Raw genomic sequence first — 15,478 nt, forward strand, 5'->3', positions numbered from 1 at the left:
AGCCAAGCTGCGACCTGTCCTCCCCAAAAGCTCCCCACCCACCCCCAACCCCAGCCGCCGCTGCCCCTGCCCCTAGCTGCGGGCTGGCATGGGGAAGGCGGGCAGGGAGCCTGCGGGCACCTTGGATGGAGTTCAGCCTTGGGGGAGCCCAGGAGCTCTGGGCCAACCTCCTCTGCGCATTAGATCCAAAAGGGCTCAGCGCGTCTTCTGCAGCATCGCGCCGAGCCGCCGAGCCGAGGGGGGGTGGTGGGAGTGTCAGGGAGAAACGGGAGGGAGGGTGCGCCAAGCTGGGGAGAGCCAAGGGGGAGACGGACGGCCTGAGCTCCCCTTTGGCACAGAAGAGATGCGAAGACGCTGGAATCTAAATAAAGAAGGGCTTAAAGAAAAAAATCCAAACTGCACTCTTCCTCCAGGCGAGCGGTGGCCGAGGGCAGCGGGGTCAGCACCGCGGATAGCAGCGGGCCCGCGCCGCGCTACCAGCCGGGGGATCGGAGCGCACCTGGCGGCGTCAGCACCGCGGATAGCGGCGGCGGCAGCCCTCGGCTCATGACGCTCCACCTGGCCGGGGAGGTCTTCTCTCCGCGCTCCCACCGCTCCAGGGGCCCCGTTAGCACCGTGGACAGCGCCTCCCGGCTCCGCGGTTGCAGCTCTCCGCCAGTCCTCCGCGCGCGCCTTCGCCTCCCCCCCTTCCTTTAAAAAATGAACTTGTGTCACTTTTACTTTGGGGCTGGGTTTTTTTTTTTTCGTTTCTTTTTTTTTTTTTCCGTTGTGTTGTGTGTGTGTGTTTTTAAGGGGACTCGCCCACGTGTCCCCGGAGTGATGACGCTGATTGGCTCTGGCCGATTTTGGGGGTGATGTCACGGCTCCGCAAGCCACTGCCCGATTCCTTTCAGTTTGATTAAAAGAGACACTGAATTAATTACAGCACAGACCCAACTGTTTACCGGCGATTTCCACACGGTTTGCTTTCATTAGGCCGGTGATGAGGCTCCTAATGAGGGTGATTAGCCGAGGGGGGTACAGGCGGGTGGGGAGGGGTCCAAAGCCCGGCTGCCGCTGCCGTTGGGTTAGGACGTAAGGTTTTTAAGTTTTCCCCCTACACGTTCCCACAGTTATTAAAATTATTCTTCCATTGGGCTGTCAATGATACCTTTCCTACCCGCTCCCTACCTCCCTGCCCTGCCGTTCTTTTTTTTTTTTTTTTCTTCCTCTAGCAAGAAAAAGGGACTAAACCCAGCAGAAAAAGAATTGTATGTGTGGAGAAGAGATTTTAATTCGTTGCGTCGTTTTCGGGCATTTCCTTTGGGGTCTACATGTTTTTCGTGCAGGAAAATCTGTAACCCATCTCTCTGACCTCTTTGGACCCGGTGGGCCTGGCAGGGGTGGGGAAAGCTTGGTGTCTGCGCCTGGAACCATGGCTTCACTGTGGGGCGAGGCTGGAAAGCTGGGCAGGTCGGGTCTGGGACGTTAAAGGGACCCCGAGAAATCCGTGTGGCCCGAAAGGGGCCGCGCAACGGACCCCAGCCCAGTCGACAGTCTCTCCTGCGGCGGACGGTGTCTCGGGGGTCGGGAATTTTTGTACCTCTAAAGAGGAACCTGCACGAGCTTCTGAGTGCGAGTGTAGACGTCTGCTAACGACTTCGCATTTCGCGAGCAGCGAAAGCCCGCCCGAGGATTTGTTTTCAAAGCAGCGCTGGAAACACGGTCTTTGGGCTGTGAATAACTCGCCCCCTCCACCCTACCCAACTCCGCCACGGTGGTACTGTAGCTCTGCGCCTTTCAGGATTCGGCCTCCCGCGTGGGGCCCAAGGCTGCGGGCAGATGTGAAGTGCATCTGGGGCCTGGATCCTCTAGAGGCTACCCCAGGGGTGGGCGACCGGCTCTGCGATCAAAGGACGGGGAAAAACCAGCCCGCGCGCCCACAAGAGGCGCCCCTCAGGCGGCCAGAGGCGCCCTTCACCCACTCTGCGCCCGGAGCTCAGGCTTTTCCAAGCGGGCGGGCGCCCTCCTGGCCACCCTCCCCTTGGGCCCCCTGAAAATACCCCAGCCCCGCGTCAGGCTTAGTATCTGAGATCGCAGCGGAATAGCGAAGCGCCCGAATCCCCCCACACCCGGGACCCGGCCGGGGAAGGCCGGTGCAGCTGGACGGAGCAGAAACTTTCTTCTCCCTCGAGCCAGGCCGGCGGTGGCCTCTCGCCCGGCTCCCCGCGCTCTCCCCATGAGCCTCCCGGCAGATTGGAAGCGGCCTCGCCGCCGACCGAGCTGGGGGCGAGGACGGGCGGCTCCCCGGGGACGGCGGGCCCGGCTCGGCTGCAAGCTGTCGGGGGAGGCGGGAGGGCGGGCGCCGAGGGGCCAGGAGCCCACGGGCCCCCGCCCTGGCCCGGCGGCCGCTGCAGCGGGCGCCTCCCGCGCCCGGGCCGAGCCGGCGATTGCCGGTTTTCGTTTGGTGAATGGGGAGAGGGGCATAAATCACTAGGACCCTGGGCCGCCCTGGCCCTTCCCGGCCAGTTCTCGACTTGGGCCTCGCTCCCCCTCCAGGCACCTCCAGAGGCTTCGCTCCCCGCTCTGCTGCTCACCCCACCCCCGCTCCCAGCCTGCTGCCCACACCTCGGGTAGAACCTCATCTCCCCCAGATCCCAGGGTCCCAACTTGGGTAGCGGGCCCGTCATCCTGGGCCTGTTAGAGATCCTGACGCCCGGGCCGGCATTCGCTAAGCTGCAAGCAAGTCCGGTCCTGCTCCGCCCGCGGCGGTCTGAGCTGCCCCTGCCTTGGGTGGACTTTTTCTGGCCTTGGAGTCTGACGCTGGGGTTTGGATGCCCGGCCCAGCGGAAGCGATGCCTCCGGCGGTGCAAGGCACTGCGCGGGTATGGGGGTGAGTAGTAAAGGTCGGAGGCAACCTCTTACGGTGGAAAAAATGGCTAACCCCCACCTCCGTCCAACCTGCTGCAGCCTGAGCCGGCTTCTCCGTGATTCTTCAAGCCCAAGAATACTTAACAGGTTGTTATACTGTCGTTAGTTTTGAATTGTCATAGTATACTGTGACAAAAACATGCTATGCCGTTTATCCCACCTGGAATTTGGATCCAGCCCTCTGTCGCTAACATTGCTCTATTCCTATTTGGGGGTTTCCAGCTCCACTACAAGGAGAAGGCAATGGCAACCCACTCCAGTACTCTTGCCTGGAAAATCCCATGGACGGAGGAGCCTGGTGGGCTGCAGTCCATGGGGTCGCTAAGAGTCGGACACGACTGAGCGACTTCACTTTCCCTTTTCACTTTCATGTATTGGAGAGGGAAATGGCGGCCCACTCCAGTATTCTTGCCTGGAGAATCCCAGGGACGGTGGAGCCTGGTGGGCTGCCGTCTATGGGGTTGCACAGAGTCGGACACGACTGAAGTGACTTAGCAGCAGCAGCAGCTCCACTACTGTGCCCCCATCTTTCTCTTTTCTCCATCAGGGGGATAGTTCTTGCAAATCAGCCTGTCTACAGCCCGAGAGGTGTGTGTGTACTCACCTAGGCTCTTGTTTAGCTGGGAAGAAGTCCAAGAATTGGAACTTAACTAAGGTTCCCTGGGCTCCTGGGTGGGTGATCCACCTCTCACTTTGAGAAAGGAGCCTGGTTGGTCCTGGAGGGGTGGACGGTTCAAGAAAACGGGGTGTGAACCAAGGCAGATTAACCTCCGAAAACTCCATTTACATGGCAGGAAGTAGACCTCTCTCCCTCTCTGTCCCTTCTGAGCCCCAGCCCTCTACTCAGCTGTCTTGACCCACCTCCCCCACCCAGGGAAGGGAGAGGCTTGGAAGACTCAGGGGAGAAAAGGCAACGGGGGAGATGCGGTCAGATCCAGGACTAGCACCCCCCAGACCGCTGTTCTGGGCTCCAACGCCTTCTCCCCAGCTTCCTGCCTCTGGGATCCTCTAGCTTCAAATGCCAGCCCCCTGGCGATCCAGCCCTTTGAAATTGCTATCTTTTAAACCTTCTGTCTCTCTATGGACCCAGAGCCCTGGAAAATCCCAAACCAAGCACTCACAGGGCAACACCAGTGGAGAAGGAGCCATTGCTCTTCTCTAGGGCAAGGAGGCAGCTGCATGGACTGGCCCGCAGAAGGCCTGGGCTCTGGCCCTGCTCCTACTCCGGGCAGCTCATCTCTCTCGCCCAGACCTCAGCTTTCACTTTGGTCCAAAGACATTAACATCGGAGGCTTGTAGCGAGAGGCAAGGATGGGAGAGGCCCATGCCAGCTATGAAGCGGCCTGTCTACGGACTCCAGACCCTTCGGCCCAACCAACCGGGGACTCTGGGCTTGGGTTTGGCTTTGGGTCAGGGTGGGGCCTGGCCTCTGGCTGAGCAGTGGTTCTTAGCAACTTCCTTACCCGTAGCCCCACCTCCCTCTGCACTACAGGTCACTCAGCACCCCCAGTCCTGAGCATGGGAAAGGCCTTATTTTGACCAGTTTTGCTCACTGACTTACAGGCTGAGTCACACGGGGAGATGTGCTCGAAGCTTTTTGTGAATGGGCCTCAAGTCTTTTCTTCTTGTGGAGGATTGTAGCTCGAAAGCCATCATTCAAGGTTCTGAGTAGCTGGGGCCAAGGGCAGTATAACACCAGTGGAGTGAGGTGGCTGGGGATATGGACTCCAGAACAGGCCAGACCTAAAGTAGAATCCTGGCCCTAGAGCCCAGGGCTGGGGCTAAGGTGAGACAAGTGAGGTGAGTAACAGAAGTCTATTGAACCTGTTGCCATTAAAAATATATATATATATATGTTTGGCTGAGTGGAGTGTGGGATCTTAGTTCCCTGACCAGGGTTTAAACCCAAGTCCCCTGCATTGGAAGCGCATAGTTTTAACCACTGTACCACCAAGGAAGTCTGAACCTGTTGCTGTTTCGTCCATCAGGGATTTTTAAATTTTGATTTCAAAATATTGCATTAAAATATTGTCTGTCTTGGTTACTGAGTTTGACGGAAAGTCAGAAGTTTTGTGTCCTAGGCTGGGGTTTGCCTGCCTCACCATAGTCCCAGCCCTGCTCTGTGACCTTGAGCTTTCTCAAGGTCACTTTCTGGGCTGCATGTTTTTCAGTGGAGTTGCCCACTTCACGTGGTGAGGACTCTGCGCTCAGCTCGGATCCTGGAGAATAGTGATTATGCCTTTCATATGACGATTACTAAGAATGATAGCCAGAACTTTTCCTCTGGCAGGCTAGGACCCCGCCCCCACCCGGAGAAGTCAGCCCCCCTGCCCTGCCCTTTGCCGCAGGCCTTCCTACTGAAACCAGTTTTTAACATGGAAGGGACAAGGGATTTGGGCGATATGGGCCAAGCTTGGGTGCTAATATCTTTCTGCAAACAGATGGGCCGGACAAGGATTTGGACAGTTTGTGGGTTTCAAGGTCATGCTTCCCTCAATCATTTTTGTTGGTTTAGCTCAAAACCCCGTGGAGCTCCTGAAAGAGAACATATTCTCTTTCCCTCTGTCCTCTCCCTCCCTCTCTCCTCATACCCTTGCCCCCCTTCTCTTTCTCTTTCCCTCCCTCCCTCCTCACTTCCTCCCCTGTAAACATCACCCTGTGCGCCATGCTCCCTGCTGGCGATGTCACGGGGCAGGACGGGAGGGACTCTCATGCCTCAGTCTCACAGAGTGCAATGACGCCCATCAACCTAAATTTGTCTCCAAAGATTATTTCCCAATTGTGAACTCACGTTTTTAAATTGCTTGCATTCAGTGCTAGGAACCTGTATAAAAAGCCAACCTAGATTTTTTTTCTGGTTTAATGATGATTTCAAGCATCAAAGGGTTTCCCAAGTAAAAAGAAATGCAACTGAAAGACGGTTTTGGTCCAGAAGGATGAACGCAAGAGAGGGTTTTTGATTGGAGACACAGACCTGTGTGGCTGTCATGCAGGCCCATCTTGGCACCCGAGTTGCCAGTCTGCTTGCTGTCACACACACGTGCGTGCTCTGGGCCCTGAAATCTGTGGGTCTAAGTTGGGAAGCTTGGATGAATGAGTCAAAGAGCCAAGTCATCTCCAGCTGGACCCAGGGATCTCCCAGGACTGGATTTGCACTGGTGGCCTTTGAGCATTGCTTTCTCTTCACGCTTCTAGAAGCTTCCTGCCAGGCAGAGCTCAGACATCAATCACCATTGGCTCGTTGCTACCATCCCTGCTAAACATCTTGTACAATTGTCAGACTCCAGAACCCCATCTCCTTTCTTCTGGCTGAGAAGATTGTTAGTTACCCGGTTTGATCAGAGCGGGGGGTGGTAAAGGAGAGAACCGGTGGGGTTTGGGCTCTAGTTTAAAAATCTGGAAAGAAGCTGAAGTCAGTGGGGATTTAGCATGAAAAGAAAGCTGGACCTACCAGCCAAGAAGTCTGCTCTGGTCCTGGTTTGGCTGCTAAGTAACTGCCTTAGTAACTCTGTCTTCTCTGACAGGACCAGACATGTCCTCAGGCCCCTCCCAGTTTCGTGTTTCTGTCTCAAAGTCTCAGCACCCCAGGCCCCCGCTTGCTTCACGTCCTGCCTGGCGCACATGAATACAGGCACTGCCTTCCTCCCACCTCCACCGAGGAAACTCCTGAGAATTTCAAGCTGACTGGGTGGGGGTCCAGACCAGCCGCCTCTCTGGGGCTCAGGAGAACAGTACACACGGACCTCTTTGTCTGGTTGACTCTCTGGTGGGGTTTGGCCAAGAAACCCAACCTGGAGGCAGAAAGGCGGAATATTCCTAAATGCCAAACACCAGGGAAATGAGCAAAGCCAGGGGCTAAAGGTAACATCCCTGGTGAGGGCCGTGCTAGCGTGGCATTCTTTGGCACGTGATCAGGAGCTGTCCCCATTTCTGCCCCTCTTTAACTGAGAGGTGACTTTTGGGGGGCAGACTCTGGGACACACGGTGGACCGATCACTGGCTTGGGGCTGACTTGCTGAGTGAAGTCGGGCCCCGTCAACCTCTCTTTTCCCCCTGTGAAGCGGGGAGGATGGTGGAGGAGGGAGGTTGGCGGCTGAGCCCTAAGGCCCCTGCAGACTGGAACCTCGGGTGGGGGGCTCTACCCCAGGTTGTGAAGGATGGTCAAGGGCCCCAGCTGTGCCTTGAGGTTCCCCCAGCTCAGCCTCTGCGTGAGTGACAACGGACGTGTGGCTGACACAACAGGATACCTGAGAAGGCAGGAGCGGACTGGAAGCAGACCTGGGGCTTTGTGTGGGCGCAAATAATTCATGAGGAGGGAAGGACCAAGCTGGGGGAGGGAAGGAGTCCGGGAGGGAAGGGCTGGGCTCCTCCTTGGCCTCCTGCTTGGACCTGCCAGCGGGTGGCGCTGTAGGACAAGGAGCTGAGCAACTCTGCTGTGCGCTTGAACCTGGCCCTGGAGCACCTGTGGCTGAGGGACTCGCAGGGAAGGTGGAGGCGTGCTCCTGGTGCAAGGATCACAGCCGCGACCAGTTCCCCCAGTCCCGCAGCACTCGGTCTGCCCGACCCCCTGCAGAAGCAAGAAGTAATCGGATAGACGAAGGACATTTCCTGCAGCGTTTTCTGGCCAAGTCCGTATTTCCCCACCTTGGCCCCGTCCTTGGCAAAGCTGGCCTGGAGGGGCCACTGACCAGTGGGGCATCTTGCTCATTGCCGTGGCAGACAGAGCCTAATTTGGGATCCTTTAGGGAATTCTGTGTCCTGATGTGTACCCCGCTTTCCATTGTGGATTTCAGAGCAAGAGAGAGGGCTCCATTCAAAATATCTTGACCTTCTTGGTGCATCTGGACACAAAGCCTCCTTGGAGCATCCTGCCCTCATCCCTCGATCCCCCTCAGACATCCAGTTGTCCCCCTTCAGTATGCTTTATTGATAAGAAAATCATCCACATTCACCTATTCTTTGAAAGTGCCGGAGTCTGCTAATCGTGTGAGACACGTGCTTTACTATAATCGTTACCAAAGTTAGCTTGAGAAAACATCCCATGATGTGTCGGGGTCCTGACACTGACACAGGGTAGCACAGAAATTTCTCAGCAGAGTTGGGCCTCATGCCCTTGAACGGCCGCGTGCTCAGTGGCCCAGGCCCCTCGGACTCGCCCCTGGTCCCGCACCAGGGTCGCTGCTCCCAGGGCTCAGAAGGCTGCAGGTGGGCTTTAGCAAAGAGAGTGGGGATGCTTGTCTGGTGCATGGGGCGGGAGGGGGACTTTAGACCCTTAGGATGGGGTGGGGGTCCATCAGGGCCCCGCTGAGCCAGATTCCCGAGGGGGTTGGTTAGTGTGTGCAGCAATTTTATGGAATTAGCTTCTAAGGAGCTGCGGTGCCGGCCTGTGTTGAGGTTGGGGAGGTTGTTGAAGAAACTCACTCAGATCTGTAGTCACAGACTTGCTGTGTCTCTGCCGAGGCTGATGGACGACCCCGCCAGGTACTTGGTCTGGATGGGGGCCAGGGGGGCAGGAGCCACAGTGGATGTTTGTGCCGTGGGGCATTCCACAGGCCTCTATCTCCGGGCCCTGGGATCTTAGACCCCTGATCCGGGGCCACTTCCTTTCTAGAGGAGGAGACAGGCAGTGAATAAGGGCTCATCACTTTGCTGAGAATAAGACAGGTTGGTGTGGGTTTAACTGGGGGCTACCCCTGGTGGCTCAGACGGTAAAGAATCTACCTGTGACACGGGAAACCTGGGTTCTGTCACTGTGTTGGAAAAATCCTCTGGAGGAGGGCATGGCAACCAACTCCAGTATTCTTGCCTGGAGAATCCCCATAGACAGAGAAGCCTGGTGGGCTACACTCCATAGGGTCATGAAGAGTCAGACATACACACACTCCAGGGAAGGCCTTTGGAGTGGGAGACTTGTTCATATCTTTTTTTCTGTGTCCACACCACGAAACTTGCAGAATCTTTAGTTCCCTGACCAAGGATTGAACCTGGACCTGAGTCCTAACCACTGGACTACCAGGGAATTCCCATAGGGGATATCTTACCCTTTTTTGTTTTTTAAACTAATTCCTGATTTTGTTTTATTTTTGGCTGCGTCATGTGTGTCATGGTGTCTCGTGGGCTCCCTGACCAGGGATTAAACCTGGACCCTGGCAGTGAAACCCGGGAATCCTAACCAGGAGCCCACCAAGGAACTGCCTGAGGAGGTTGGGGGGACTTGGCTTTTGAGCTAAGATCTAAGTGACAAGAAGGGGTGGGCAGGTGACAAGCTATGGAGAAGGGATTGTGGGGAGAAGCAGGAACCTGATACAATTTTCCAGACAGATGATGGGGACCTGGAGATGAGTCAGGGTGTTTTTGGAAGTAACAGTGACAGGCTTGTTGATGGATTGGATGCGAGAGTGAAGGAAACGGAGCCATGATGGGTTTTGTCTTCAGCCTCTGGGTGGTCTCAAGTGTGAGACGGGGGAAATGGAGGGAGAAGCAAGTTTGGTGGGGAAAAAAAGTCCAGAATTTTGTCTCGGCTGTGCTGGTTTGCGGTGAATGGCCGATGCTTGAGTGGAGACACCTGGCCTGGGGCGGGGGGCTGGGAGTCGCAGTTGGATAAACGAGTGTGGGATTCTGGGGAGAGATCCAAGTTGAAGGTCAGTGCTGGGAACCCTCAGACTAGTCAGGGGATTTTAAAACTTGACAGTTTGCCTGACTTTGTATAGGCGCTGGTTGAGATGTCGTGGACAAAGTCATGGCCCTTGGAGAGTCTGAGGCTGATTCTCACACTGGTTTACTGGTTTTCAAATAAAGGCACAAGAGGAGGATGACAAGGAGCTCTTTTAATTTAAGGTAGGTCAGTGTCTAATTTGTGGGGAGAAACCAGAGGACCTGCAGAAGGATGGTGTTAAGAACGGCCCCAGTCTGGGTGCTTTCAGCCCTGGAGGGCATTGTCTTTCGGGAGGTGGGAGGGGTGACCTTCCCAGGTCAGCATTGGTGGAGGCGTCTTAGCCCTGAGGAGGTGAGGGCCCGCTCCAACTAAGGATCGTGGGCTCTTCCTGCCTGCAAGGGTCCCAGAGAGACAGTACTGCCGTGGAGAGACATCAGGCATCCCAAAAAGAGAAATTAAAACTCATGTTTGGAAGACGAAATGAGGGCTTTCAAAGCATGATACAGTCACACTTTCGACAGCAAATACAGGGGTTGTTTTGAATACTTGAGGACAGAGCCTTAGTCTGGAGCCTATAAAATCTGCCTTTAAATTTGAGTTTCTCTTATCAGGCTGGGGCTTGAGAAGCGAGGTAGAGTCCTGCTGGAGGAGAGGAGTCCCTAAATGAGGGGTTGCTGGGGCTAAGGGGACTGAGTGTGGCTAACTCTAAAGGAGGGCTCTTAGCAAAAATAAGTCATCTAAGACCCGAATCCGAGGTCCTGGCCGAGACAGAACCCGCAAAACGATGGGGGAGTGTCTTGTGTGAGCTGGGGCAAAGCAGGTGAGTCTTTCAGAGAATTTTCTACTGCGTCAGACAGGCTTTAGGGGTGGGTGTAGTTGCCCATCCTCAGGGTACCCTGGCGCACGGCGCACTCTTCCCGGTGGGCTTTGAAGGCTCTCTGGCGGTCGGCCTCGGTGGGGAAGGTCGCGAGATGGGGGCCCACCTGCGGACAGAGGGAGAGCTGGTCAGCGGGCATGAGTGCTCCGGGCTCCCCCGGGGACACCCCTTCCTTCCATCTTTGATAATGAGGGTCGCTGTCAGAGGGAACCAAGTGGAGGGAAAGTGCTGTCCTGGTGTTCCAGGATGAAGTAGGGGGGACCCACCGTGAGACAGGGAGGGGCGTGGGAGCCGAGCTGCCTGGCGCCCGCGTTTTTTCTTGTGTCTCGCTTGTTGCCGGGATGACGTGCACTTGATAAATATCACCTGCCGATGATGGGGGTCACCAGGCAGTGGGACCTCTCAGCCAGCACCATCCTTCAAAGCTGATTCTCCGCCATTAAAACCCCAAATGAACCGCTCTCTCCAAGGGGGGCCCCCAGGCACAGTTGGGGCCCTGTCTGTCACTGTAAGACCATCTGACCCCACCCCCATCCTTGTGGCTGACAGTTGGGCCAGAACCAGAGCCAGACCCAAGGCGTGGGGGCCTCTGCCGTTGAATTGCTGTGCAGTCAGTGTTTTGGCCAGTCTTTCCCTCTCAAGAAATGGTGATGAGTGGAAACCCCTTCTGTCCCCCTAGGTCTGCTGCTCCACCTCCAGATATGTGAGAATGCCCCCCAGATGGCATTTCTCTTCTACGGGAGGCACAGGGGAGAAAGGGTTCATTCGGGCTTGCTTGTTTAGGAGTGCATCCGTTCGTTCATTCGGGCCGCACGTGTTAATCACCGAGCACAGCTCTGTGCCAGGCACTGGGCCCCGCAGTGAACGAGGGGGACTCACTCTTCCTGGGCGGGGAAAAGATGTGGGTGATGGCTACACAGCTGTTTCATGAGAGTCCGTGGAGTGGCTGGGGGCTGCAAAGAGCCCAAAGAGATGGACTTGACCCTCCCCGGAGTCAGGGCCTCTCTGGGGAACAAAGAAGGCTTATACGAGGAACTGGGGGTTCCATGCTAAGGGGGCTGCATGTGTGCTGGCCTTGGGGCCCCCCACAGCTCAGGGTCACCAGGGGACGTGGTGGTCCAGACGAAGGGTCCGCTGGAATAGCTGAAGGCTCTGCTGTGACTTCAGGATAAGAAGGGACCCGCATGGCCAGTACGGCCACAGGCTCTCGTCCAGAGCCAGGCCAAGGGACCCCTCCCTGCAGGGGTTAGCTAAGACCTCAGAGCTGCAGGCAGCCTTCCAGTGATAAAAGGCGAGAGACAAGAGAAACGGAGAGAGAATGAAGAATTAAAAGGAAATAGAAGGAAGGCGGGCCTTCCCAGGCGGCTCTAGTGGTAAAGAGCCCACCCGCTATGCAGGAGATGTAAGAGACACCCATTTGATCCCTGGGTCGGGAAGATCCCCTGGAGGAGGGCAGGGCAGCCCATGCCAGTATTCTTGCCGCAGAATCCCATAGACAGAGGAGTCTGGTGGGCTGCAGTCCATGGGGCTGCAAAATGCTGGACACGACTGGAGCAGCTTAGCACACAGGGACACAGAGGGAAGGCGGGGAGGAGCCGCAGGGAGCGTCTCTGTGCTCCGCGTCCCATACTCTGGTCCCCGTCAGGACTCACCGCAGCCTGGGGACCCCCACCCCCGGGGAGGTCATGACTTTAACCAGAGCTCGACCTCCTTGTGGACCCTGTCAGCGCCCCCCCAGTCCAAGGTCTCGGTCACAGGTTAGGGTGGGTGAGACCCACACCTCAGGTCCAGGGAGACAGTGAGTCAGTATGCATGCAGGGCCCAACGGGATCTGACTCCACTGTGTTCATTTTACAGGTGAGGAAACTGAGGCCCAGAGCAGAGTTGGTCCATGGCTGACCCCAAAGGGAATCAGGGACAGAGAAGTTCTGCCTTAGCACCCACCCACCCCCAACCACCATGAACCCCTGGGTACTAGGTTCTGGATTCCTTCTAGAATATTCTGCCACGGCTGCCGCTCTGGCTGTGTCCAAAGGGACTGCAAAAACTTATTAGAAACTGGTTTTAAAAAAAAGAAAAAATCAAATGGTGATAAGTAGATTGAGTTAGCTACTCCAGGACGTAAATCTGCATCCTTCATTCTCTGGGGGGCGTGGGCCCTCTGGAGTCTCTGCAGAAAGCCATGACCCGCTCCTCTAGGAAAATATGTGCTCACAAGTCCTAAGGAACAGATAGTGCAGGAGATTCATGGACATGCTTCCCTGGTCCCTCTGTGGACACTCATGGTGACATTTCCAGGAGCCGTCCCAGCTCCAGCCTCAGGCCTCCAGTTTCTGGGTTGTGCATCAGGGTTGTTCCCCGGGCAGGGCCCAAACCCAGGCCCAAAGCTCTGAGTCCCGCTAGGCGGGCCCTTCCACCGTCACTGAAGGCCACTCAGGCCCAGGCTCAAGGCCTGCAGGTCTACTGATTTCCATCAATCACAGTCTTTTATACTTTTGGCTACGCAATAGGTCTTTGTTGGCTATCCATCTTAAATATAGCAGTGTTTACATGACACACCACAATGTTGTTCTCAGCTCGGTCTCCAGTTTCAAAAAACTTACCAAGTGGCCTCATGAAAGGTATTGAGAAGAGAGAAGGTCCAATACTTCATGCAGGACAGAAGTAGCCATAAACAAAAGGCCTTTTCCAGGGTCCATCCTGCGTCCCCTCTGGCATAGGACAGGGGCTTTTAAACAGTGACATGTGTCTCCTGACACCCGTGCTTCCCAGAAGGCAGTTAGAGACGCTCAGTAAGACCTCCTGGGCACCCCGGCTGATGGAGATGCCGAGCTGGCCTCCATGGTCATCTGTGGCATCCAGAGCAGCAGTAGTCCTGACCCGGTGGGCCAGGCGCCAGCCATTCCTCACTGGGAAGCACAGCTCTGCAAGTCCGCACATCCCTCTGGCTCTCGTAAAGGACTGAATGGTGACCTCCTGACCAAAGACACATCTACATTCTAACCCCGGGACCTGTGACTGTGACCACTATTTGTGAAAGGGGGCTTTGTAGATGTAATTACAGATCTTGAGATGAGAATTATCCCGAGTATTTAGGTGGGCTCTGAATCCAATGACAGGCATCCTTGCAAGAGACAGAAGACACAGGCAGAGGGGAAGGCCATGTGAAGACACAGCCGTAGACCGGATCGATGAGCCAGAGCTTGGGGACGCCAGGAGCCACCAGCGATTGACGGGGCGTGGTGCTGCTGGCAGGCGCAGCTGATGGTGGGTGATGTTGATGGTGGGTCATGAGTGGTGCTGCTGGTGGGTAGCACTGATGACGGTGGTGAGCGGTGCTGATGGTGGGTGGTGCTGATGGTGGGTGGTGTTGATGACGGGTGGTGAGTGGTGCTGATGGTGGGTGATGTTGATTGTGGGTCGTGAGTGGTGTTGATGGTGGGTGGCACTAACAGTGGCTGATGTGATTGTGTGTGGTGCTAGTGGCAGGAGGCTCGGAACGCTCGTCTCCTGACTAGGTGGCAGGAGGATCCAGGTCCTAGGGGCTGCTCAGTGTAGAGGTAATCAGGTTAACATCAGCACACAAACAAGAGAAGCCCAGGGGAAGTTTTCTTTTTCCTTACTTGGAAACTTTATCAAGGAAGAAATATTCATTCATCCATCCACCTAAAAAGTATTTATTAAGCACCTCTGTGCCAAGGACAGTGAAGTACCACACCCTTTGTGCTTTGGTATTCCTGGTTCCATGTCCCTCTGGTTTTCTACAGGGGTGTTTGGGGCAAAAGAGGTTCACCCCAGTGACTGACAACACACTCTGACGCCTCCTATATTCTCAGCAGCACTGGGCTGACATGTGGGAGGCAGGCATTTAGTTTGTGGTCCCTGCTGTTGAAGGATTCCCATTCCTGCTGGACTTTCTCGGAGTTAAGTCACTCACGGGAGGGATGACTTCAGTCTTCCATGGGAGGGATCCAGGGGAGCACAGGTGAGTGTCCAGCCCCGGAGCCCTGTAAGGTGGGGTCTGTACCTGCCCTGTTCCCCAGCGACCCCCAGTGCCTGGCTTGGGGCTTGGCATTCAGGACGTGTTGAAACAAAGTTGGAAAGACTGAAAGGAAGCGGGTAAATTCTCCGGGCTTCAGGTGGTCAGGGAGAGCGCCTCAGGCCGTGTGGACTTGACTATGGCAGGGGAAGATTGGGATGAGAGGGCTGGCAGGGGAATACACAGGGGAAATGGAGTCAGCAGAGGGAGAAGGTGAAAATCAAAGGAGACGCTTAGTGACTGGGGCTGGGGGACTCTCCAGAGCGCTCACTCAGGCAAAAGCTTACTCCCTGGCCCTCATGGGACTGTTTTTTAGAAAGAGAAGTGAAAGTCACTCAGTTGTATCCAACACTTTGTGACCCCATGGACTGTAACCCACCAGGCTCCTCTGTCCATGGAGTTCTCTAGGCAAGAATACTGGAATGGGCTGCCATTCCCCTTTTCAGGGGACCTCCCCGACCCAGGGATCGAACGCGGGTCTCCTGCATTGCAGGCAGATTCTTTCCTGTCTGAACCACCAGGGGTGTCCATGAGACAGAGAAGAGAAGGGGCCTATTCTGTACCCATGAGGTCCCCAGCTCCCGAAGCAGAATATGGGAGTCCACGGAGAGGGGCGTTTCGGTTCCCAGAGCACCAAGAAGCAAGTGCCCCTCTGCAGAATGCCCCCTGGAGAGCAGCGACTGGGGCCTCAGGCCTATGGCTGTCTTGGTAACAGGCCTGCTGTTGGCCAGGAGCGGTGCAGTCACTCAGCACAAGCCTCAGAGCAGCCACTGTTGTCCCCATCTTACTGATGGGGAGCCAGAGGCCCTGGAAGGCTAGGTCACTCGCCCCAGGTCTCACAGAGCCCAGAGCTGTGGGGTCCTCCTGGCCCCAGATCCTCACCGAGAAACTCCACTCTCTTAACAAATGCCCAGGAAATGAGTCAAGGGAAAGGCCCTGTTGGAAACCGTGTGGCTCCTGTCCCACCCGCCTGCATGCTCTCTCCTCCTAAAATAGC

At 55.9% G+C, this 15,478-nt stretch overlaps 1 protein-coding gene across 1 annotated transcript in view; it reads right to left on the reverse strand.

Moving 5' to 3' along the window:
* Nucleotides 1–9,741: 9,741 nt before the first annotated feature.
* Nucleotides 9,742–15,478, reverse strand: part of CFAP77 (cilia and flagella associated protein 77) — a 149,718-nt gene continuing 143,981 nt past the window's right edge. Inside the window, exon 6 of the mRNA XM_055399826.2 lies at nucleotides 9,742–10,548. Within this exon, the coding sequence (XP_055255801.1) occupies nucleotides 10,426–10,548 (123 nt within the window). The 3' untranslated portion in view covers nucleotides 9,742–10,425. The remainder of the gene's footprint in view (nucleotides 10,549–15,478) is intronic.

Source organism: Moschus berezovskii, chromosome 11, assembly GCF_049115385.1.
Source record: "Moschus berezovskii isolate FMDL1 chromosome 11, NW_MosBer_1.0, whole genome shotgun sequence".
Taxonomy (NCBI): Eukaryota; Metazoa; Chordata; class Mammalia; order Artiodactyla; family Moschidae; genus Moschus; species Moschus berezovskii.